The 26232-nt window shown below is 38.4% G+C and overlaps 1 protein-coding gene across 4 annotated transcripts; it reads left to right on the top strand.

The window, feature by feature from the left end:
* Positions 1-126: 126 nt before the first annotated feature.
* Positions 127-26232, top strand: SEPSECS (Sep (O-phosphoserine) tRNA:Sec (selenocysteine) tRNA synthase). 4 transcript variants are annotated; one of them, XM_030450100.1, is made up of 12 exons: positions 692-774; positions 1905-2006; positions 2105-2259; positions 3841-3959; positions 4049-4207; positions 5866-6019; positions 9962-10064; positions 12286-12415; positions 12556-12647; positions 20429-20522; positions 21170-21260; positions 23295-23637. In XM_030450100.1, the coding sequence occupies exons 3-12, from the start codon at positions 2171-2173 to the stop codon at positions 23542-23544; spliced, it is 1281 nt and encodes a 426-aa protein (XP_030305960.1). In that variant the 5' UTR covers positions 692-774; positions 1905-2006; positions 2105-2170; the 3' UTR covers positions 23545-23637. The 4 variants fall into 4 exon arrangements, with proteins under 4 accessions (XP_030305958.1, XP_030305959.1, XP_030305960.1 ...); XM_030450098.1 differs by lacking the exons at positions 692-774; positions 1905-2006 and adding an exon at positions 127-459; XM_030450099.1 differs by lacking the exon at positions 1905-2006 and having other exon boundaries at positions 480-774; positions 23295-26232.

Here is a 26232-nt window from a genome sequence, read left to right as displayed (position 1 = left end):
TCGGCTTGAGGCTTCATTGGCAGTTCCTAGGAAATGTGGGATGCCCGTCCCAGATTTCCTGCTGCCATAATTTTCCTAAGTAATATGAAATGTGTCTCCTGTAATTCAACGTTTTGCATTGCCCCTGTACAGCCCTGGCAGGCAGATTGCTGCTGCTTGCTGGGGACAGCCGCACAGCCCCCTGTGCTCACAGGAAGGGTGTGAGGAGCAGCACAGGCTTCTTCCCGCCACAGGAACTCCAAGGGCTGTCAGGTGCCCGTTCTCAACACCCCGATGCTACACTTCGGTGCGTGTGCGGCAAACAACCCAGGAACGGGCCCTTCACAGACAGGACCTCCCGTTCCTGCTGGGCTTCCCCGCCCTTCACGGAGAGCCGCTGCCCGCGCTGACCCCGCCAGCTTGAAAAGGAAGGCGGAACACCCAGACACCAACAGCAGCACAGACCAACACCCACCGAGGGTCGGTACAGCCCCGGTACCTCTGGGTACGGCCCACGCGAGGGGAGGGTCCGGGCCGGCACATGCGCAGTAGCCCTGCCCGTCGCTCCCCGGCGGGAACCGAGAAAGCGGGGGGTGTCCGGTTCGGCAGGACCTCACGGTACAGCGGCGCTGAGGGGGAGCGGTGGCAGGAGCCGGCGGGGTGCCCGCCCGCCCGGTGGCCATGAACGCCGAGAACTTCGGCTGCAGCGAGCGGCTGGTGACCGCGGGCTACGTGCGCCAGGGGGCGCAGGGCCGCCGCGCACATGAGCTGCGGCTGCGGGCCCTGCTGGAGCAGGTAACGGGGCCCCGTACCGCCCGGCACCGCACCGCGGAGCCCCGCAGCGCCGGTGGCAGCGGGGGAGAGCGGCAGCACTGTGCTGCCTGTGGGCGTGGGTCCGGCGCCCAGCGAGGGAGCCGCCCCTGCCTGCGCTTCCTCCCGGCTGGGGCACGGCCCGAGGCTCCCCGAACAGTCCGGTGAGCACGCAGGCCTGACGGGACCCGCGGAGCACCCGCGGAGCCCCGGGCCGTGCTCCCGCAGCGCTGTGTTGGCTCTCCTTATCTCGGAGTGCCGGTGGGAAAGCGCCGTGTCGGGCATGGCCCGGGAGAGGGGGCTGAGGAGCCCTCGGGAGTTTGGGGAGCTCCGAAATGAAAGGACCCGCTTGGGAGTTCAAAAAAAAATATTTAGATATCACCTTTAGTTGTGTGTCATCTGAGAAAGGCCCAACAAGCGTTAAAGAAACGGTTTAAAGCAGTAAGATACTAATGCCTTGTCATATGAGGGGAAAACAAGAATACTTGCAAGGTGCTAAATCAGCGTAATTCTTTGTTTCCAGTGGACAGAAATCACTATGAAGGATTTCTCAAATGTGTCAGTTCTTGAAAATCCTTAGTCACATCATCCACTGTTTCCGAGCTTTAATGCCACACTTCAGAAGTGAATTCTTTTTACTGAATTTGTTTTACCGAGGTGCATAAAAGAGCTGCTGGTCTCTTGAGCTGGTTTTGTTTGGTACCTTTCCTCTGAGGATCTTTTCTGCAATTTGCAATAATAGATGCAGTTCTTAATGCAGAAAAAGCATGTCTCTGGGTGCAGGTTTTCACTTGTTAAATTCTCCAAGTGGTTTCCTTGCCTACTAGTGAATTGCTAGAAAGGAAAATAGGCAGATTATTTTCACTTGTAACTTCCTATATTTCCCCTCTGATCACAGCTGTCTCTGTTCTGTAATTCTCTATTCTCTCCCTTTCATCTACTTTTTTTGTTGAATTTCTGTAGTAGTAGACTCTTGTCTAGAGAATACATCAAATAATTTTTAGTCTTCTAGGAAATTATTAACGTGTATAGGCTGCAGTGGTTTTGTGCATACCTTAAGGAACACTTGAAAGTGAAAAAATAGTCTTCATTAGTTGACTTTTTTCTGAATACAGGTTTGAAACATTAAACATTTAAAACAGCATAATTAAAGTAGAAGCTGCTGTTCAGCATGAGAAAGAAGGGCAACACGAATCAAACAAGTCACATAAAGTTATGTTAGTATTTGATTTCCAAGTTTTGTAGTTACTGTGATATTGTTTGTTCATATTTAATTTCCAAGTCTCATAGTTACCTCTACATTGTCATTATTAAGGGAAAATGTCCTGAAGATGGATGGGATGAAAGCACCATTGAACTGTTTCTTCATGAACTTGCTATCATGGATAGCAATAACTTTCTGGGCAACTGTGGTGTGGGAGAGAGGGAAGGAAGAGTGGCCTCAGGACTGGTTGCCCGAAGGCATTACAGGTACAAAATCTCCTAAGTATCTTGCTGTGATGTTTTGTCTAACAAAAATGAAACAAAGTGAAATTTTGTGGGATGTTTCTCCTTGGAAGATTTAACTGAATAGAGCCTGGAAACTTTAACATGGAAACTTTAGCATGTGGAAGTTGAATTACTTGGATTAATGGCTTTCATAAGCCCAACAGTACTATGAAGAAAGCCAGTAAAACATCAGTTTAGCTTTTTGTGTTTTCTGTACTGCTCCCTAGTCTAAGGTATGTGTGGTGAAGGAGGTAGAGGGTGACACTGGAGAGAGCATCCAAGGCAGTATTGTGTTCTGAAAATGCTGGGGAAAGCATGCCCAGCTTCTGGCCAGAGAGAGGACAGACTTGGTCTGTCACCTGGCAGCTCAATTCACCTCTGAGTGTCAGTGATAGCAAGGGAAGGCACAGAGGTGTCCCCCACTCCACTTATTTCTGCACTAAGTTTTACAGGTGACTTTGAGAGTGTTGGAGATGGCAAGCAGTGGTTCTCAAGCTGGCTTCTCTTTCAGCTTGATAAATTCTAAGGGCCAGTCTGAAGGAGGGTTCACCTTAGAAAAGAGGTCAAATGTACAGAAAAGCAAAAGCAGTAGTATGGGAAAACTATTCAGATACTGCAGCAGAAGGCGGAAGATCTCCAGCTTTTGATGGAGTGAGGTTTATGTGCAACTTTCAATTAATTACCAAGCTAGCACTGATTACAAGCTATAAAAAATAAAGCTGTAAAGCTGCTTCAAGAAGTTATGAATTCCATATGCCTTGTGGACTGCATTTTACCCTATTTTGAAGACAAAACCAGAATTAAAGCCATAAATAGATTTATATTGTTACTAACTTACTTGAGCAGCTGCTGCATTTCAGTCATGGGTAAAGTTAGTTCTGTATGCTTATATTTTACTAATAATTTCAGGATCCTCCACTCCTGAAAGGTGCTAAATAGTATCCAAAATTTATAAACACAGTTTATAAACAAATTAATAAACAGAATGTAGAGAGAGATGGTGCTGCATGATACATAATAATGAATAGTAGAATGGGGTAGATGAAGACGTAGAAAGAGGAGCAAAGTGATCCATTAACCTGTCTTTCAGAACGTTTTGTTATGGTATGTATTATTTCTTCGCCTTACAGTGATAAAGCATTTGTCAGGGCACTATCTGCAAAATACCACTGTGGGTAGGGTATGTCACACTATAGGAAACTGATCTTTGTTTTCTTTGGATTTTTGTGCCTAAACAGGTCAGCATTTGTGGTGATTGTTTAACAGACTGAGGCACACTTAAAGGAAGCCTGCCAGAGGCTAAAGGTGTTGGTGCTATGGGTCTTCTCAAAGTTTTTACTTGCATGCTGGAGTATAATTAATCTCCTGTTAAATAAAAAAATACATATTCATATGAATATAGGTAGTGTGTTATAAAGGAACTCATTATGGCAGGTAATGACATTGCATTAGAGCATTTTCCACAATTGCTTATCAAATTAAATTCTCTTCAGCCAGCAAAACTTATTGCTTAGATGTGTGAAAAAAACAACTTGATCTATGTTTTCAACCTTTTTTATTTAGGTTGATCCATGGCATTGGAAGGTCAGGAGATATTTCTGCAGTCCAGCCCAAAGCTGCAGGCTCTAGCCTTTTGAACAAACTTACTAATTCAGTAGTTCTGGATGTTATAAAGCTGGCAGGTAGGTGCATATTGATAATTTTCTCTCCTTTGGGGAGGGGCATTTCATGGGTGGTTTTTGTTCATTTCTGATTTGCTTTTTCTGTGCAGGTGTCCGGACAGTGACCAATTGCTTTGTGGTTCCTATGGCAACTGGCATGAGTCTGACTCTGTGTTTCTTAACATTGCGGCACAAGAGACCAAAGGCAAGATACATTATCTGGCCACGTATAGACCAGAAATCCTGCTTTAAATCAATGATAACTGCAGGTAAGAAGGAGCTGACTGATAATGTAGTGTGGTCTAACAGGTATAAGACTTCATGTGGCAGAGTCAATTGCAGTAAGATCTGGAAAAGGCCTAAGGTGTAGAAGTTCTAACTGCTTTATTTTTATGCTCCCAGTTTCTGACATGCAATCACATGTGTGAGTTCTCTTAATGTCTTGTAAAATTTAGGCATATGCTGAGGTCCAGAGGTGTATAAAATAGAGAACACAGTACTAAGGAAGCTGCAGTTCACTCTCAAGAGTTAGGTGCTCAATTTGCTATTCCTATAATCATCTAAAACTGAGGCTGAAGGTTCAAATCAGATTTTCCAAAAAGCTTATGTGTCCTAGGAACTGTGATCCACAGGTGACAAGCTGTCTGATATATTTTCATTTAAAACATGTGTTAGCTGTCCTACTTGTTTTTATTCTTGCAGTGTCACTCAGCTCACTCAGGAAATAAGTTTGCTGCCACTCAGACCTCAGTTTCTCTCAAATAGAATTCCGTGTTTGCCAGACTGTAAGTAAGCTTAGGATAGAAGTCTGTCCCAGCACTGGAGCTGTCCCCTCCTGCAACAGATGCATGGAATCAAGGAAAGGGCACATAAGGGAGACCATAATTTTCCAGCTCAGTGCACATACCTGCAGGTGGTGGCATAGATTCTGGTCCTAGTTCTTAGGATACATTTATTTTTTGTGTAAAGGACTCATTAGATAAAAATGACTAAACAGTTGGAAGCAGGGACTGGATTATGTCCAGGTGAGATGCAGGGGAGTTTAAATGGAATCAGATCATAACAAATAGAACATGTAGATAAGAAAAGTGGGAGTGTTTTCAGAATATTATGCTCAATTTAGAATACCAAGCTAAGGAAATTATGTTCATGACGGAGAAGACTGTGAGACAATATAATTGATCTGTTAATTTTTTTAATAGTTGAGATAACTATCACAAAATTAATTAAAAGAGGCATCAGCTAAAAGCGAGAGAAACATGTGTTACCTATCTAACAACTATCTATTAAAAGCAATCTCTCTTCTGGATCATTGATTGGAACCCAGGTTAGGGCAAACAATTTCAATAAATCATTCTTGTTCAAGTTATTCTGTAGAGCCTTACATATCAATGTTAAGGCAGTGTTGAGCCATGAAGGAAAAATTCACATTGCTGCTGCAACATTATGCTGCTTTGAAAATCACTTTCTCTTTTTCCCTCCTTCTGTTATACTTCTGTCAGTAAACACAACATCTTACTGTTTTTTAAGAAAATAAATTGCTTCAGCTAACGTGGTGTTGCTGCTGTGCCCCACCTGTTTTAGTATGCTAATGTTTTACAAGAATGCCATGAAAACACTCTCTTTTTCATTGGGTGGGAAGAGGTTAACCTTCTTTTTAAAACAATCTTCAAACCTGTGGCTGTGGCATGCAAAGAATGTAATCTAAGCTTTTGTCTGGAGTCAAGTATTTAACAAGGATATTACTGGCATTTTTAGCTAGGTAGGCATTTGTACAGTAGAACAGTTTATGTATCTGTTCTTAATCCAACTCTGAAAGACTGTTTAAACAGAAGCCAAAGCTTTTTCAGATTTGTGCTGGAACCAAAACCTCACAATTAGTCAGAAATTTGATTCTATACATTTGGGTCTTGCTCTTTTTGTTCAGGTTTTGAGCCTGTGGTAATAGAAAATGTATTAGAGGGTGATGAGCTACGGACAGACATCGAGGCAGTGGAGGCTAAAATCAAGTCTCTTGGTGCTGAAAATATTCTTTGTGTGCATTCTACAACATCTTGCTTTGCTCCAAGGGTACCTGATAGGTAAGTAGTCTTTGTGAGAAGTGTGTTATTTGTTAATGTGAAAAAAAACCAAACAAACCTCCATGTTTAGATTGTCCATGTTCCTGAAATTATTTAATTACTGTCAGCAGTTATTTTTATCCCCTTGCTTAGGGAAAACAGCAGGTTGAAACTAGGTTCCACTTTCAGAAAAATATGTTAAGAAAGTGAGAAGAACACAGAAGGTCTCCCTTCGGTCACATAACTGAGGTTAATGATCATCTCTTGTGGTGAAACTGATATAATTTTCACAGTGGTTTTCTTATAATTTTGTGGAAGTAGTAAATATAGACTTTCATAGAAACATAGTCCAGGAAATGTACCCTAGCTAATGGCACATTTTAGTGTTACTGTTGCCTTTTCTGCTTTTCTCTAACCAGTGATGACTTTTCCTAGGCTGTTAATGGACTTTAAAACAAACAAACAAAACAAAAAAACTGCAGCAAAATTGAGAATTTTTGCTTGAGTTACTCTTTCCTGTATTATACAGATGTTTATAGGGCTAATTAAGATATACTGGTGTAAGGAGACTCTTGGAAGCTTCTTGGGCAGATGGGCTGTATAACATATCATTTGCCCTTCTATAACTTATCTTGGTTTGAACATTTGCTTCCTGATTGCATGATGCTACTCCTATAACGTCCAGCTGTTAAATCACCATTAAAAGAAGCTTCAAATACATTGCATTATTTCCTAATATTACATCTCTATAGACATAACTTCCGTAGTTGCTACAAAGATGTCATTCAAGCAGTAGCTGAAACTGAGATGAGCATTATGGTTATGAATGGTAAATAGAGTATCTGAGACATTATTTCATCCTGTAGCGGGCTTATGAAATATTTGAAAAGCTTCACAATCTGAAAATTACATGTTGGACTAGAGGTAGCTAAAGGACTCAGTATACTGAGTCATTTGTCCAAAATGAGCACCTTTGTTACTTGCAAAACTTATTTTCTCTCTTTCTTTACAAAAAGAAGGCTCAAGAAGCAACTCAATTATATTTTACAATTGAACAGGTATATTTTTATGGGCTTATATGCAGTACATCGACATATGAAATATTACTATGATGTCTTTTTTTTATAAGTGTTTTAAATGTGGTTGTCTTGGTTGCTTTCCTTAATTGTTTTTAATTTACCACAAAATTGCCAAGACATGTTTGGAGTTCCTCTGTGGTCCATGCTTTTTTGTTAATTACTTCCTTATCTGGAAAATCTGGTTGAATATTTGCAAGCGTAGGAAAGAAACATTATTGACTCTGAAACACGGCAAGTAAAGATGTTTCACTCAGTTTTCCTAGTTTTTAAAAAAGGCAGTGTTTATCATAGGTCAAACCTGGGTGCTAGAGGGAAGTTAAAACCATATAATTCTGTCAGAATACTATAAACATTGCTTGAAGTTGACTTGCAGATTTATTGGCTAACTTAAATCACAGCTATCAAAATTGAATGGTCTATTTTATAGCTCGGGTAAATGAATCTTTTCCTTATCTGCCTCCTCTTTTTGACATGCGATTGTTTTGTTCTCTGCAACTAAGAGATGAATTATTAGGTAGTGGCACTGTGTTATGATATACCACAGATATAGGAGGATTTGGACGCACTTTCTATTTAAAGGATACTGTCAACTATGGAAGGCCATAACATTCATCTTCCTGAAGGAAGGAAAATACTGTGCAGCATTTCTGGAGGATTCCATTTTTAAATGTCTGGTTTTAAATATCTTGCATTTGTAAGGCTTTGTTTAGTTGCAGTGGTGGTGGTTGAAAAGTCGAGGTGGCTTAAGGTCATTAAAAGGTCAGGGTAAGAGTTTCATGCTGGTTTACCTATTGCTTTCCTTTGAAGTGTTATTTAACTTTTATGGGAATAATTCAGTGGTGTCTCCCTCCTTGGAGAGACATCAGTTCTGACGTGGTCTTTTACCTGCTGTTGCTGTGAGTTGTCTCTAAAACTACTGTATTTAAGAGAACTAAAGGAAAAAAAAGTGTCTTTTAGTTAGGTCATGTACTTAAGAGGACACTGCATCTTGTTACTTTCATTAATATAGAAGAAACAGCAAAGTTTTCTTTTTCACAAACTCACAAACAGGGCAGAAAGAATAACCTGGAAAACATTTGTGTTAAGTCCTATTTGTGGCTTTTAAGATCTCAAGTAGTAGCCAGACTTGAGATGAACACTTTCTTTTTCTAATATGCCTAGCAGCTCTTCTGAGGGTTCATTTTAAGCCTTGAAGCAGACAAGTGGTGTGCATAATTGATCCCTTCCTTTGCATAATCACATTCTCTTCAAACTCGAGTGTTCTCATCCTGTATTGTAATATGGATTGACTTGTTCAGTGGAATATTTTTAGGAAAAGTAAATAGACTTCTGTTTTCAGTACTTGTAGAAGGTAGCTTATTGCTCCTTTAGGTCTCAGGAGGCAAGAAAGGTAAACATGCATAGCAGTACCCTCTCTGTTTTCAGTTTGGTGAAATTCTCTCCCTGCATTTGTAAAGAAGCCTGTAAGAGGGGAACTGTTTTCCTTTGAGTCTCTGTGGAAGGTGAGGAATTGATTAAGTTCAGCAGATCAGGAGGCAACAATTTTGCCCTGTGTAGTGTTACATTTCCTGTTAAAGTTAGTATTCTGTTAATGTTCAGGATTCAGGATGGTGATAAATGTGAAAAATTATTGGACATGGAGCTCCTGCTGAATATCTCGAGTGTAGAAAATCAATACGTGCATTAGAGTACTGGTGTTCCCTAGTCATTAAATACTTGGGATTTCTTTAGGGATGATACAGTGATGATGATGATGTTTTCCTAAAAATTGAGGTTTAGAAAATTTAATTCAGGTTTACAGCTGAGTTTTGCATAGCAAAACAACACTAGGCAGTGTAATAGAAATGGAATGAAAAGGAATGTCATCTTCTGGAAAATGTTTTCAGACTCTGTCACATTTTATATGAATGCCAGTAAATTACAGTGAGAGGCTGTACAGAAGCTGAGTAAAAATGCATAGAAGTTTTTTAGTTTCCTGTTGAAAAAAGTAATAAAATAGTACCTTATCAATTTAAATTATTATGTATTACATTATTTTTCAAAAAAGATTTTATTCCTAAAATCGATTCTCAAGTTTGGGGGAAATCAAGAGCTTTTTTTAAAAAACAGAGCATGATTGGAGTACTTAGAAAATGGGTACTAAGTAAATCTATGTTTAAAATGCAGAAGGTCTTTGCCCAAAATGATCTAGGCAGCCACAGAAATCCTAGTTTGAAATCAGTCCACTCTGAGCTCACTGTGATTTGGGGGACTTCTAAAGGCAATTGAAAAATTTAATTTATTTTTAAGTAAACACTTGAACAAAGTTTTAATTTGTTGATTTCCACATTCAGACTTTTTAGGGCTCTCCATTCCTTTGAAGACTGTCTTTTCTGTTAATCAGTTTATCTGAAAGTGAGATTTCAGCCAAATGGCTGGAATACTGGTTCTTTGAAATAAAGTTATGTAAAGGCTTACATGATGCTTTTAATTCCCAAGACACATCTCAAAACTTCCATTAGGCCAGGCTGGATATTAGAAGAAAAGGAAAAAAAAGAAGTGTGAATAGCTAAAGCTCTGTTAAGTTATCCTTAAAGTAGTATAAAAATGCTTAAGTCTGAAATGGGAACATTTGGGATCTGTTTGCTGTATTCCAGAGAAAACTTTCAGTGAAGCCTGAAAACTATCAGCCCAGGTAAACCACTAGTAATGTATGTGAAAGCTAATAAATTTTTCTTCTTAACCTTTATATCTTAAGGTGACAAGTGCTACCTTGAGGTACTAATAAAAAAAGGTTTCTTTTCTCATTCTGACCTCCTTGTAGACCTTTCAGTCTTTTAGTGGTCTGATTTGTAACGTGTTACAGTGATCAGTGCTTCTCTAATTTACAATTTTATGCTCACAGACTGGAGGAACTGGCTGTGATTTGTGCTAATTATGACATTCCCCATATTGTCAACAATGCCTATGGAGTTCAGTCTTCAAAGTGTATGCACCTTATCCAGCAGGTAGGACCTATGTATTTCAATTTTTTCACCAAATACAAGTTAAACCTTTGGTTGCAACCAACAGTAGCAAATTTTATTGGATGTTTCACAGCTTTGAGAGTAGTACTGTGCATGTCAGATATTTTAATGGTTTTCTGAGAAAGCAAGCCAGAGGGAAATAGCACTTAAAAATAGAATCTGTTATTTCTGCTATGAGCTTTTTCTGTAACAAGCCAAAATTTACTTAGATTTCGTTAATGTTAAAGTATCCTTTGTAATGGAAAAATGGTTTTAATTAGATTTCTTAAAATATTTCCTAAACTTGTTGACTAAAAATAAAATACTGGGTCACACTTGAATAGGGATGAGGCCTTCAGCAGAATGGGAGTTACGTGTTTTCAGCTGAAGGCACAAAATTCTACAGTAACACTTTATATATGTTGTCACTGTTAAAGTATTGTTGGCACCATAGACCAGCTGAGGAAACCGGTTAAGTTCAACATTATGCTCAGAAAGGTTTAATTTCAGTTGCTGCTTACTTTGAAGAAGAGGTTGTTCAATATTTAAGGTCAGTGATAAAATTTAGAATTCTTGAATTTTTACACATTCTGGTGTACGTGCACTGTTTGTTCAACATTTCTCTCTGCTGCACATATCAAAAGAGTAGGGAGTATTTTTTTTTACCAGGGGATCCTGAACGATTATGCATTTAATATATGCTGGTAATTTTTTCTAATTAAAACATTGTTATTAACTGGGTGCAGATGAACTTAATGTATAATTATGACAGGAAGGTGCTGCTGACTTCTAAATCTTGGGAGACAGGAATTTGAAAAAACCTCAGTGATACGTGAAATAGAAAATGGCAAATGCTTTATTTGTAATGTACTTGGTACATATTTACTGCATTTAACTTGCACAGCTTATTGAAATCCTAACATGAAGGGGGCTGTGGAAATGCAGAGTTTGCATGAAATGCACCTAATGATAATCTCAGACTACGAAGCTGCAAACAGAACTGTTATTGTGTTGGTTTCTGTGGTTTTTTGGCTTTCTTGATAGGCTGTCTGGGGGTTTTGTTTGTTCTTTGGTTCTTCAAATGTTTACATTTGAGCTATGATTTGCTTTAAATCTCATTTTTGCAAGGAAAAAAAAATGTATTTCCAGCAATAGAAATGTACTGCCTGTGAGGAAGTAGGTATTAGTGAATACTTAGGAATGCTGTGTGCAGAGTGAACAGAACTTGAAAAAGTATCACAGGAAAGAGCTTTTGAGATCATTTCATTTCTCTTGCTTTCGGTGGTCTCCTGTCAACGAAATCAAATTATAGCTACTGGCATTCATCTTCCAATCAAAAAGATGACCAACTCAAAATGCTGCTTCCCATCTTCCATGCACTAAGCTATTAAAGCATAGAAATAATAACTGTGGTTTAGTTGAATCTGCTTTTTTCACTTTATTTTTTTCCACAGCTATTAACTCCTCTGTTTCTTGGGTTTAGTTTCTAGTACTTTAATATGCATATATATGTATTTGTGTATTATAATGTGTATGGTTTTTTAATACATTTTTTCAGGTTGTTATGTTGCATATTTTTAATTTTTCAGTTCACAGTAGCACATCAGTCAAATTCAAGAAGTACTGCAGAATTATTTTTTTTCCCTTAACAATTGAGTGGCTAAGTACAAGGAGACATTTTGTTCTCAGGGAAGTGGGGAAATCTGCTACAGGAAGTGAAAAGGCAAAGCAGCCTCAGAAGGAGTGCTCTTACAGCCCTCTTATTTTAATGCAAATTTATAGGTGTATCAAGGAAAATCTTTTTTTTTTTTTTTTCCTAATGAACTGTTAACCTGGCACTTTACTTGAGAATCTGTGACCTATTTTGGGTTGTACAGTTTTAACTGTTTCATTCCCATTAAATTCCAAGGATTTTCTGTTTGATTGTTGTTTCAAATAAGATAGAGTTAGACTTGCAGGAGCTGAGGTAAATGTTCTAAATCATAGCAAAATAAAAACTTGTAAGGTACTGTGAAAACAGATTGTTAATAATAGTGAGCAATGCCAAGAAAAAAATAGGTTTTTTTAATGTTTCATAACAAATACAGTATCTGACTGAGTTTCAGAAAATACATCTGTTTCAATTAGACTGCTGTGTAATTATGATTCTGTCACATGTTTCCTCTTTACTAATGTGTGCTTGGTACATTTATTGATGTTTGGTTTTTTTCCTTTTTTGACAAAGGGTGCTCGAGTAGGCAGAATAGATGCTTTTGTTCAGAGCTTGGACAAAAATTTTATGGTTCCAGTAGGTGGTGCTATCATTGCTGGCTTCAATGAGTCCTTCATTCAGGAGATCAGCAAAATGTATCCAGGTAACTAGTTCATGGACTGATTTAATCCATAACAAATTATTGTAGAAAACCTGATTATCAGCTTTATTTCACATGAATTTATTTTTGCCACTTTAATCGTTTTGGGTTTTGTTTGTTTTTTGTTTTTTTCTTTTATTCAGGAAGAGCATCTGCATCTCCTTCCTTAGATGTCCTCATTACACTTCTGTCTCTGGGTACCAGTGGCTACAAACAGTTACTGAAAGAGAGAAAGGTAAGCTGCTTGGCAAGGGGCACTTTTTTGGAGTCAGCTGTTAACAAAGTCTTCTTGCAAAACTGCTTGGTGTAGTAATTCCCAGCTTCTGCCTAGAAAGCCCTTGAATTTCTTTTGAGCTCACAGCTCTGGATCTGGAAAGGCAGTAGGATATAATTACTTCTTGGCCACATGGTGTAGGCATCATTACCTTGTTGTTTCCAAACCAGAAAGCTAAACTGAGGTCTTGTAGTATCTTGTATTTATAGTCATTGTTCTACAGTGTGAGTAAGCTGGTAGAATTTTGCCCCCAAAAGCTCAGTCTAAGTACAGTTATCATGCTCACACCACACTCCTTCCAGGACTGAAGCATGAGATCAGACACTCAGAGGTAACCCAGGTGTCTCTGCTCTTCATGTGGCTCTATTATCCCTTTGTGCTATCATAGTGTTTAATTAAATGTTTGTGTACCACATTCCCTGGAGAATCACAGCTTCTGGTTAGGTTATAAATACTGTGTGTGGCCACAAAGAGAGAAGAATACTGTCATTTAAAATATTCATCTAGATAGAGAGCTAGGTTTCTTTTCTTCCTCTCACAGACTGTATGTTTTATGTTGGATATAACTGCATTGCTTAAACCTGTGCTTCTTGAGGGGTCCTTAATTCTGGACATAATACAGGCCTGATTTTTCTCTTTGCATATTAACACAGAAGATTCTATTTGTGAGGGTTTTCAGTAAGGAAATGCTGTGAATTAAGTACTGTTAGTAGTTGTAAGTCATGCATGATCTGTTCCATTATTTCATTTAGAAATTACATTCCAATAGTTTCCTGCTGACAGCTCCCTGATGCCTCTGATTCCCTGGCAGGGCAATGGTGCTGGATGCTTTCCATCACTTCTTTCTAGCTGCTTGCAGAGGCATCCAGAAATTCTGTACTGCAGTTGAAATGCCATAGGAATAGATAGACTATAGAAAACCAAACCAGCTTAGTGGCCTTAAAATGACTAAAAAGTGCAACTGAAATGAAAACATGGCTTGTAAAACACTGAAAGCAGTTACCTCCTTAGCCAACACTGCAATACAGTTTCTTACATTTTATTCTGGACTGTTTTATATATTGCCATGGATGGCTTGTGTCTTCATTAAAAACAAATTGTATTTATTTTTCCCCCCTTTGATCTCTAAAAGAATCTCAAGTGAATTTACTGTGTCTTTTGCAAAGCTGATTTTTATGTTGGATTTACAATGGTAGCAGATATGCAATGGGCAGAATATTCTCCAAGTCATAAATAATAATTCTTTCATAAATAAAATATCTTAATAGCTGTATGTTTGGAATCAGGTCTTTTTTCTTGGAAGTAGAATTTTAAAGTGACTAGAGCATAATTTTTTTACTGTTTCAGGTCTTTTTATTTCAAATGTGAGTATACTCTATAAACACAACCTTCTATATGGCATAAATATGTTTCTTTTATTGAATTTGCTGTAGAAATAGAAACCTTTTTTTACTTAAATCTGTTTGTTCCTGAATTGTAAAAATGTAATAGTGATAGTTTATTGCCTATGCTCAGTGAAAGCAGAGGCAGAGCTATTAGGCTCCCAGCAGGAGCTATTTATAGCTTGACATTGAGTATTCCTTTCTATATTGGTGCAGCTACACCTTCTCACACAAAAAGTCAGCTATAAAAAACTTCAAGTTTTTTAGTGGTTTTTTGGTTGTTGGTGGTGGGTTTGGTTTTGGTTTTTTTTTTTCTACCTTATGCTTATTCACTTGGGTTTTACTTCAGGTTATTTGTGCTCAAGCCAGAAAGACCAGAATATTACTGAGCAGAGAGTGATCTTGCCCAACCAAGGAAAGCCATAATCTGCCCAGTTTTTCTTTTACACAGATGAATTATTTAGTTTAGGAAGGGAAGAGTGCATGTGAGTGAGAGGAACATGCAGATGGAGTGGGATTTTCTGACAAGGTGTCATTGTCAGGTGTGCAATTCTCCAGGAGATGATGTGTTATGATATGAAGCAGTGAAATGATGCAGTGGATCTCAGGACAGAAGAGCAAGGGAGTAACACACCCAGGCTGTCCAAATATCTGAATAAAGGTGGCCATATGTGAAAGCTTAATAAAGAATGTTTTCAACAGTTGCATTTATCCTTGATGTTTCCAGAAAAGGGGTAGGAAGAGACAAGCATCTTCCTTTTTATATGTGTATTATGTTTAGAACAGTGGTTTCGTTATTTCAGTAGGGGATATTAGGTCTTTTTGTAATGAAGGTAGTGACAGCTGATCATAGTCAAATCTGTTAGTATCTTTGCTTTTAAGGAACTGGTAATATTATGTAAATGTTACAGTTTTGTAGCAACTGATTTCCTCAGTACAGGTTATGTCATGTCCCATATTCTGTATTGCCAGGTCTTAAAACTCTCTCTTTTCATATATGTATTTGTGTGTGTGTGTGAAACCAGACCACGTGTAGCAAATATAATGGTTACACTATGTAAAAGCAGAAAAAATAGACTTCAGTTATCACCTCAAAATTGATGGGAGAGTAAGGGCCCAACACATCAGGTTTAATACCTGTTAACTATTTTCCAATACGGTCCATTTAATCCATTTAACTGATTATTAATACTGGTATTATTGAAGAAGTGATGGTTCCATTTTGCTTTCAGCACTTACAGGTTTCCTCATTAGACTTAACAGTCTAAACATAAAGATAAGTCTCATTTTCTTAAATGTATTTCTCTGTTACTTGGGACTTGATGAATTTTTTTTATATCTGTATCCATCTGTCTGTGTATTTTCTAAGAGTGGTTGACTGGAGTAATTTTTATGTGCTTATGGAGTGTGTATCTAAAATATTTAAAATCACAGTGAATGAGAGGAAATGTTTGGGTTTTATAAATCAGTAGGATACTGGGTTTCCATTTCACAGTTTATCATTGATGTAATTATTCTGATAGGATTAAATTATTTGTACAGTTGAGTTTGAGTTTATATTGCTGTTCTACTTAAGATTGAATTTAAGGGCAAGAGGAAAGATATTTAATGCTGGATTTTAAAAATGTAAGAGATGAAATATTCTTACAACAGACAGACATCTGTTACCCTTTTTTTTTTTTTTTTCCCTCTCCTCTAGTCTTTTGCTATACTTTACTTTGTCAAACACGTGGTAATAGTGTGGGGTTTTCCTTGTCTGGAACCATATTCAAATTATAGACAAGCTATAGAGGCGGGATAGTTTAACTGAATGTAATCACTCTTAAATGATGTGGTGCAGTCAAACCAGTATGAAATTAAACTTCAAAAGAGATGTACTTAACTCAAAGCATGCATTGGAGAGGTATGGCCCACAAGGAGCCTGACTTGAGGGTCTTGGAAGTGCTAAAGAGAAAATGTGTTTATTGATGTTGTTAAGAAAGACCTCTTAAATATGAGGATGGTGATAGTCAGCATCAGTGTTACTATACTAGCTTGGCAAGATGTACTGGGCCATTTGTTAAGTTACTTTTATATGCTATGAAGATTTTAAAGCTCTGTAATTAATTACCTATTTTTAAAACTTTCCAGTATATCACAAATTCAGAACAGAACTCTTGATCTTGCAGTGCAAGAGAATCTGTGGGGGTGTGCAGTGAGCATGGGAATCACACACACAAACACCTCTGGTTTCTGTCAGGTGTTTGGCTGCCTTGCAACAAAACCCTTCTTCTCCTGGGGCTCCCTGGGAGCATCCTCCATCCTCAGCACTGCTCAGCAGGAATGCTCACTCCTTCCTCTCCTCAGGTCCCAGGTGCAGCTGCTCAGCCTGATATGCAAAGCAGCAGAGAAGCTGCATAGGAACAGCTGCTGCTGCAGAGTAATTTAAGAGGGGGCCAGATCAGTCCTGGGCACAGCCTATGAGAGTCGGCAGTCTGTATCTAGTGCAAAGAGGTGGTAAAATTGCTCTTCTGCAGTGCCTTAAGCAGCTATATGGCTGTGCTCTGGGGACAGCTCAGCTTCACAGATGAAACAGGAAAAAAAGGCAAAGTGTTACAGACTTAAAGCTTAAGTAAGCTGGGTGGTTAGAGCCAGCTAGGGTAGGTTCAAACTCACACACTCACACACTCACACACTCACACACTCACACACTCACACACTCACACACTCACACACTCACACACTCACACACTCACACACTCACACACTCACACACTCACACACTCACACACTCACACACAGTTTTCCAGACTCCATCAGTTGTCTCTCTGTCATCTGATGCAGGACTAGTGGCATTTAGTACACCCATCTCCTGCTTTTTTTCTGGAGTCACTGGGTTTTTCCTTGCTCACGTCCCTCTGTTGTCATTTGGAAGGACAGTGCCTATCACAATGGAGCAACAAATGAAGGGTCACCCATATTAGTGTAGGTTCTATTAAAAATGGTTTTATAATGTAAATACAATATGATTCAGATATTTTTAGGAATTCTAAAGTTTTGGAAAACTTTTTTGTATAATTATATAGAAGTAGGCAGGTTTGTTCAACTAATTGAGCTATTTGGCACATTTGTCACATACACCTTTGCTGACTTGTTCTTTGTATTTTTTCAGGTATTTAATTTGTTTAGGTGCTGGGAAGACCAGAGGAAGTGCAAGAGATTTTCATATAGTTTAACATTCATTTCACTAGATTGATGAGGTTTGGGATAAGTTTCTAAAGGGAAAGAGTGAATTAAATAATGAAACTTAACTGATGTTTAGTGCTTGGGTTGCATTCAGTGCAACTTTAGCATAATAGTTTCCTTGGAGAAAACTTGAGTGCCTACAACAATAATCAATTATGTAAGAGTTCATTTGTATATAATTGCTTAGGGTGTTTATAAATGTTCCACGTAACAGAAATGTTTTATAATAGAGGTTGATTATAGATTTGACCTCACAAAAATATTGCTTTTTTCCTTTTTTTGGAAAGGTCATTAATCTGTTTTACAGCAAACTGCTTAAACTTCCGAAATTAAAATATCTAGAGGGCTTCCAATGGAAAGATGTAAAATTGTGTGATTTATGAAAAGTTCTGAATTTGTGTTCCAGTAGCTTCAGTCAAACTGATGAAAATAGATACTTGGAATTTTTTACATCTTTCCATTTTTCCTTTGTTTGAACAAATGCTGAGTATGTAAAGGCTTATCTAGTAACCTGGTCTTTACTCTTAATTTAATACATTTATGTAGTGGGTAAGTGGTTGTACCAGCTTGCAGTCCTTTCACTAATAAGTACCGTAAGAAAGGCAATGGAGAGTTCCTTAGTTACAACCCAAGTAATTGCTTGGGAATTTCTTCCAGTACAGGCTTTTCTCAGTATTCATTTCATCATTAGTATCTCCATAATAGACACAATTTATATATACTTCTGTAATACTTTGCTTCAGTTTTACAAGTAAATAGCCAGCAGAGGGAGCACAAATTGATTAGTTGGATTAAAAAAAAATAAATAAAATAAAATTACTAACACAGCAGTGATGGGCATTTTGGAAAGCAAGTAACAAAGGAATTATGTTTTTGTATTCAGTGAGGGACCAGAAGGCAAAAGTGGCTGAAATATGAATATTGGTTTGAAATATAAATGTTTTTCAACTTCTGCCTGTGAACTGGAAATAAACTCTGAATAGAGACCATAAGATCACTTGATTTATAAATGCCTCTGAAAAAAAAGAATGATTTATCAGAAATTTCAAGTGTTGATAATTAACTGTTTTTGTTGTTGTTCCAAGTATTACAGAAGCTTTATGCTCATGTTTAATTAACAGCCGCATTCCTTCAGACAGTAACATTGTACCTTTTTCTCTTGGAATTCAATGTATGATAAAAGGAAGAACAGGTCAGGAGCTGTGTCCATTTGCTCACTCCTGAAGTGACATTCATTTCACTGCAGTGGCTCCAGGAAGCAGATGTAACATTCTTTTAACAGCTACCACAAAGCTCATTTGGTTTCATAAGACCTCTGGGAGGTTCTGCTCAAAACCCAATTTTGATCACAAGCTATAATTTGTATCTGTCAGAGTGCACAGGTCAGAACAGGATACTGGTCTACAAAGAGAAGAAGCAACTCTATTTAAAGAATGAAAAATCACTTGTCAGATCCAGAAATTGATGAGGATGCTTAAACAGGCAGTCACAGTGGAGCAGATGAGCAGCACACTCAGAAAGAGGGAAAACCTGGTGTTCAGTATCTTTTAAAAAGATTACCCCGTGTCTGTATCTTGCTATTTTTTGTTAAGAGACTAAGCATTAAAAAGGATGGAAAAGAAGCCAAAGGATAAAATGAGAATAATGGTGTTTATTCTCATGTTGTCCCTAAGAGTTTTGCACTGAAATGTGAAGAGGAAGAAGATATTAAAGTGATGAAGACCATAAGCAATTATCATAAATTACTGCTGGGGAGCAGAGAGGAAATAAAATAAGGATAAAGAAAGAGAAGCAGCCTTTTAAGTGCAGCATGTCTTGTATCTGAGCCTGAACATTTATATGAATCTTGGGTTAATGAAACTTTCACAACAAAGGTGCAATCTAATTAGGTGATAGCAGAAATTGGGGTATCTCCATTCTTCAGTAGTCTGGTACAGAGCGGGGATGTGTCCCAGGAATAGAACTGGCTACACAGAGCTGAGTATTCAGGAGAATATATATTGTGTGATACAAAATACATTCAGATGTGTACAAAATACATTCAGATACTCATAGCTGTCTCCCTAAGAGACTTTATTGCCATTCCCAGGCAGAGGAAGAAGTCTGTGCAGTAGCAATGATACTGACAGTGTGATGCAGGGTAACCAAACACACTGCGTGCACTCTGGAATGTGTTCATATTAGCAGATGAAGTATGGAGCAGTTTGCTGTGACATGGCTACCTGTGGTGGTGACATTCACAGATGGTGAGAGGTTCTCCTCCCCCCCTGCTCTGTCCCAGTGGGGCCACATCTGGAATATTGTGTCCAGTTCTGGGCCCCTCAGTTCCAGAACGACTGGGAACTGCTTGAAAGGGTGCAGTGCAGAGCCACCAAGATGAGTAAGGGGAGTGGAACATCTCCTGGTGAGGAAAGGCTGAGGGAGCTGGGTCACTTCAGCTTGGAGAAAAGGGGACTGAGGGGTGACCTCATAAATGTTTATAAGTACATAAAGGGAGAGAGCCAGGAGGCTGGTGCCAGGCTCTTCTCAGTGATGCCCCATGATAGGACAAGAGGCAGTGTATATAAGATTGAGCATCTTCCTCCCTATAAACATGGGGAAGAATTGTTTCAGTGAGGGTGACAGAGCACTGGCACAGGCTGTCTTCTTCTTTGGAGACATTCAGAACCCACCTGGACAGGTTCCAACGGAGGTGGACCCCCTGTAGGTGACCCTGCTCTGGGTTGGCCTCAATGATCTTTCAAGGTCCCTCCCAGCCCCTAACTTTCTGTGACTGATTCATTATCTGGGGCTCAGAGGGCTGGGCTGGGGGGAAGCTTTTGTAAGAGTGGGACAGGGTAATGTGCTGTGCAATGGGAATTTCTTAAAGATTTTACCTCCCTAGGTTTATAGGGCCACAGAGAGCATGACTGACATCCCAGGCATGTGTATCAGACCAAACAGAGCTTTGTACTAGCTCAGGAAATGGACCTGTTCCTTTACAGATTTCAGAGAGTTGTCTGGTCCATTTGGTACACATGAACTGAGGATCAGCTGGCCATCTCTGGGATATTACAGACACTTAACAGTTTTGTGAAATAGGTTCTGTTTTCTGTTTGATAGCTAGTAACAAAAATACTGCATCTTTTTTTCCAGGAGATGTTTTCCTATCTTTCAAGTGAGCTGAAGAAGCTGGCAGATAACCACAATGAGAGACTGTTAGACACACCACATAATCCCATTTCCTTAGGTAACTGGTTTTTATCTTAAAATTCATGTTTTTTAAATACTGTGCATGCATAATGCAGTTTCACATACAGTTCCTATATATAAAACATAGTTCACTACACTCTATTAAACTGCTTATAGGCTGAAATGATACCATTTAACCTAATAAGGCAGCCTGTTATAAAAGTAGTAACTTGGGCCTTTTTTTTTTATTTTTAAATTGCTCCTGTCCAGCGTACCAATATACTCATTTATTGTGATCGAGGCAGGCAGAAGATGTTAGCATGTGGTAATACTTTATAAATAAGTTGATTTTAGAATAAATTAAGGTGTATTTTTACTTGTCATCTTGTAGTACTGTAAAAGAGGTTATAGAATTCTTACTCAAGGTATTTGTTCTAACCAAAAATTCTGCTGAACACCAAAGTAATATTGTCTACCTGTGCAGAATCTCTGCCTCACTTACACAGTTTAACCAAAGGAGTAGTTTATGATAGCTTGTGGGAAAAGTAAAAATTATGGAATGTAGTATTCTTCTTTCTTTTTTTCTTTATCTGAACATAAACATTTGACTAGATTTTAGTTGTTGAAAACAGCTTGTCCTCTGCAGTTCTTCTTTTGGAATAAGAAGCTTTAAAGTAGTTTTAACCTGATCTGTTGCTATTTTAGCCATGTCACTGAAGAATCTTGATGAAAATAGTGATGCTGCTGTTACTGAGCTTGGATCTATGCTTTTCACAAGACAAGTTTCTGGAGCAAGGTGAGGATGCTATGAATCTGAAAAAATTGAGGTGGTGCTTGTCTGAATGCAATTTACCTTATGAACTGTAGGGATGTCCATATAGAAGTAGTAAATTGTTATTAATTGATTATTGATTGGTGTTAACTGCATGTATTTTAGGGAATCCTCTAATATTTGTACCAGTTGTCTCATAATGAGAGATGAAAACCTGGCAATAATGAGTCAGAGAGTAAGGCATCATTCTTTATCACTGTTACCTACTAAAAACGTCCACCTGCATAAGTTAGTAATGGGGCCCTCTTTGTTAGCTTTGGTAGGCTAGATAAATAGTCTGTGCATGTTTGATTTAGTGGCATTATGCCAAAGAACCCCTCGATTTCATTTAGTTTCCAGCTGTTGTCTCATCTTAAAATTAAGTTGTAAACTACTGAGGGAAGATCTTTGTTTTGCTTATTGCAGAGCAGATATGGCTGTGTTGGATGTCCAGGGAATAAGCTTTTAACACCCTACATATCTTTTTGTCATAGGGAAGAAAATCCTGCTTTCTGGAACTAATTGTGTTTTTATTAAAAAAAAAAAATCTAAAAAATAAATTTAAAAATATGTAAAAAACTACAACCAGAGCCAGTCGGATTTGAGTTTGTTCTTAGAGACACTGGTATGTGGAAATGCAAATACCTTTAAATTATTTTGATTTAAATATTTTTAAAAGAAGAGAATGATTTAAAATTTGTTTTGGCAGGATTCCTTAATCTGAATATTATTGCTGCCCTGCTAATTTCTGCCATAGACTTAATGTCAGATTTTTGTAGCAGAGCTGAGTGCTCTCACATCAGAAGATACGCTTCATTAGCTTGGATTATTCCACTTCTTGCTCAGATGAATGACAGTAAATCTATATGTACTATAGTTAAATATTCTCTTTAATTTGTCTGTCCTAACCTTGGTTTGTTCTGCAATTTCAGCGTCTTTGAGCTGAAATCACTCACGAGGATCAATTTTTGAAAAGTTAAAACTCTACAGTTCTTTGCCTGATACAAAGGTTTCAGGCTTTTTATATTTTTATTGGTTGTTTTGCAGTCTACATGCTAAGTTCCAACAGACTTTAAGTGTTATGCCTGTGCTGAGCATCAGTGGTAGGGAGAGCAGCTTCCTACTTGATCAGCATAAAGGCTTCTTTGTAACCTGGGATGAGACAGGGCACTGGGTTCCACTGGGAGAGTGGAAGGATCTGCTCATCATGGTGATGTTTGTCTGAATGCAGTTTACTTTATGAGCTGCAGGGAATGTCTAAATGGAAGTAGTAAATTGTTGGTAATTGATTATTGATTGGTGTTAGCTGCTTGTGTAGGCTTTAACTATAGTCACAAGGTGAGTCTTTCCTTTAACAAGTGAGGATTTGGGTTAGGGTCTTTGTTTATCAGGGAAATGCTGAGAAATAGGGTGCAATAGGGAGAGATACAAGCAGTGGCAAAAAGTATCCACTGCAAGGAGGGAGTGAGTACAAGTTTGATGTCATAGAACAGGGGAAAAAGGAGATGCGGGAGAGAGGAGTGGATGGTAGGAAGTTGGGATCCTGAACCCCGAGATTTTGGGCTGCAGAACACTGTGTCTGCTCTAATGTCAGTATGGTGGGTGGTGCTGGGAAGGTCAGGGTCACCAGGTTGCTTAAGTAGGAATGGGTCAGAGACAGAGCAGATCAGAGCTAGTTAGGACTTGTGTTGGAACAGGAAAGTCTGCTGCAGGTTTCTTTTTCCCCACACACTGGAAGGTTCATAAATACCAGCAGTAAATAATAATTTAACTGAGAGGGAGGAAGGGACATATGTATATATATATGCTCAGACTTGAGCTACTGCAGGATCTGCTACTACTGTCATTCATAGTAATGCTTGGGCACTAAGTTGGAAAATGCCTGATCTAAGCTTCCTTACTTTATTTTTTTTTTTAGAGTTAGCAGATATATTGTATAGTGACTTGTGTAAATTGTAGGGTATCATAAAATATCCATGGCATCTTTAACTGAATCACAGTATTGTTTGTTTGTTTCAGGGTTGTTCCCTGTGGATCTGTACAAACAGTGAATAACTACACTTTTAAAGGCTTTATGTCACATGCAAATGACTATCCCTGTGCTTACCTCAATGCTGCCTCAGCAATTGGAATTAAAAAGCAAGATGTAGATGTATTCCTAAAAAGACTTGACAAGTGTTTGAAGACTACTAGAAAAGAAGCAAAGCAAGAAAAAAATGTAAATGAAATAAGTAATTCTAATACAGGCACAGGACCACTTGAAGACTAGAAGATGCAGCTTCAGTAACACAGGAGGAAATGTTTTTATTTTAAGTCTGTCAGGTTTGTATTAGGTTAGGGCAGAAAATTTATTACCAATCTGAAAAAAAAAAAAGCTTTAAAGAAAGGTGACTCTCTTTCCAAGACAGAGGGCCAGACACAAGTTTTTGCAGCATATAAATGTGTTTAATATCTGCCAAAGTAAAGCTTTACATTCATAAAGACCTTGAGCTGGCCTTTCAGTCTGTGGGTGACTGTTTGGATCCATGTTCAGCAAATCACAGGATGCTTATTCATGTGATTTTGATTAACAACTTGTGCTGTGGCAGTGATTGAATTCTTTCCTAGGTATAGACTACCCAGCAAGAAATATTTCACTGCTCTCAAAAGATCCTCTTACTTCTCATCAGCATACTTGGCACTTTTAATTTCTTTCTGAAGATTTAATTAAGTGTTGGGATAGCCCTTACTAACTACAGTGTTAAAACTGCACAAGGATATAGAGTACAGTAGTTTTTCAGGCATTCTCAGCTCTCATTAACTGCCTGGAACAAAGCAGCCCTCAGTGACCAACTAAAACCTAGAATACCTCATTTGCTGTCAGTACTTGGCTCTTGGAAGCACTTCCATAGTTGAGCCAACCCAAAGGAATGTTAATCATGAATGCAAGGAGTTGTGGAGTGGAGAGGTGCAGTCCTCTTTTTTCTTGTTTTTCTTTTTTTTTCTCTTCTTGTTTTTTCTTTCCATCTCATTTTTTCTATGATAGAGTCATCAGGTCAGAGACCCACTGAAAAGGAGGAGTGCCTTGTGGGATTAATGCAGCAGTTTCAGGAACTAGTGAGACCTGAGGGTATTTTGGCATTTTTATTCCATTGTTGTTAAAATTTATAGACTTCAGTTTCTCAAGTGTCTCTTGCCATTGGTACTGCTGCTTCCATGGCTGTGCTGATTTGAATTAATTAAGTAAACAATAGATTCAGAGTCTGTTCTTGAAACAAAGGTTCTGTGTCACTGGAGTGACAGTGCTATAGATTGCAAAACTTTTAGTTGTTCTTAAATGCAGTTACTCCATTGTGTGTAGTTTTTATGTCATTTACTATTCAAAGTGACATTAATGTTCCAAGACATTTTCTTTGTGTCTCTTTTGTGTAGTAATACTTGGGACACAGCAATGAGTTGGAAGTGTCAGGAAACTCAAGCAGCTACTTTGTTTGGTGGGATCTGGGATATGTACCCTTCAGAGCCCTCTGTAAATTGGCTTATATCAAAATAGTGATGTTTTTGAAAGGATTGCCTATCCAGCCTGTTGAAATGAGTTCTTACAAGGGGTGTTGCTAATATGCAGAAGGTAATAGTATGCTAATAATTATGAACCTGCTCTCACTTAGTCAGGTTCATTGTATCTTCAGCTTAAATTGAACTGCTGCTTCTCCAGTGTTATTGCTGGGGTTACATCTTAGATTGATTAAAACTTGAGAAGTTATGGCTCCCAGGGCTACACTCAGGGTTGTTGTTTGCTGTACAAACATCCTAGGAGAAATGTAATGTAATTTGGCCACTGAGTCCTTGTGATTATAAGGAGATGTAAATGTCTTCCCTCTGCCCTTCCCTCTGCCCTTCCCTCTGCCCTTCCCTCTGCCCTTCCCTCTGCCCTTCCCTCTGCCCTTCCCTCTGCCCTTCCCTCTGCCCTTCCCTCTCCCCTTTTTTTTCCCCAAGTCACTAAAGCTCTTCCAGAAGCAGCTCTGCAGCTCACTGCCTCAGTATTCAGTATATGCGAGCAGCCAGTGGAAACCACAGAGCCATAGTGATACCTTTCTTCCTGGTTTTCAGTACTGCTGTTCTGTGCCTGAATTACTATAAATTATTGATTTAGATGACTAGTCAGAGAATGTGGCCATTAGAGATACTGTTACAAGAGTTTAAGGAGGTGCCTGGTAGCAACTAAAATAAGCATTTGGTGAATAATAACCTGAAACAGAATAAAGGAAACAGCAGTTGTCTTTCCTGAGAGGGAGAAGCCTCTGCATTTTATGGTCTTGTAATAAATTGTCTGCTACAAATAATTTGTTCACTTCTATAGACTGGACTGCTTTCTCAGGTAGTGTTTTTCCTGCCTTTGAAATGTTTCTCATTTGAAATCAAAGCTGAAAATTTCAATAGATCTCTGTAAGCAAGTATCCAGGGAAAGAATTAAGTGCTTTACTTTGATTTTGACCTATTCTTTTAAAATAAGTAAGTAAATAAATAAGATTATGGCTTTAGTTGAAAAATAATAAAGAACTTGGACACGCAAATTGTTTTTTACAAGTTTCAGTGGTGCCACCTGAAATACAGAAATTTAAAGTACTGAGAAATGTTCCCTATCATGGTGTATAAACTAAATATTCATGTTACATTACTTCAGTGAACTGTTGTACCAGTTCGCAGTTTTGTTTGCTTGCTTTGTCCCCATCTTCAATTTTATTTAATATTCATTTTTAGAGACAGAAGCATTACATAATGTCACTAAAAAATTAATGACACTTTTAAGTAATTCAAATGGCAATATACTGTTGAATAAGTGGAGCTGATTATTTATGGCATATTTGAAATGGGAGTTTCAGTAGATGATAAATATTTTTCAAGGATAAGTATAAATCCCTAATTCTTTATTCACTTCATTATCTGTAATAAAGTAATGAAAGAAGATTGGAACATA

Source organism: Calypte anna, chromosome 4A (genome assembly GCF_003957555.1).
Source record: "Calypte anna isolate BGI_N300 chromosome 4A, bCalAnn1_v1.p, whole genome shotgun sequence".
NCBI classification, from domain to species: Eukaryota; Metazoa; Chordata; class Aves; order Apodiformes; family Trochilidae; genus Calypte; species Calypte anna.
Note: the sequence above shows the minus strand (reverse complement) of the source record. Positions and strands in the feature narration are given on the sequence as shown.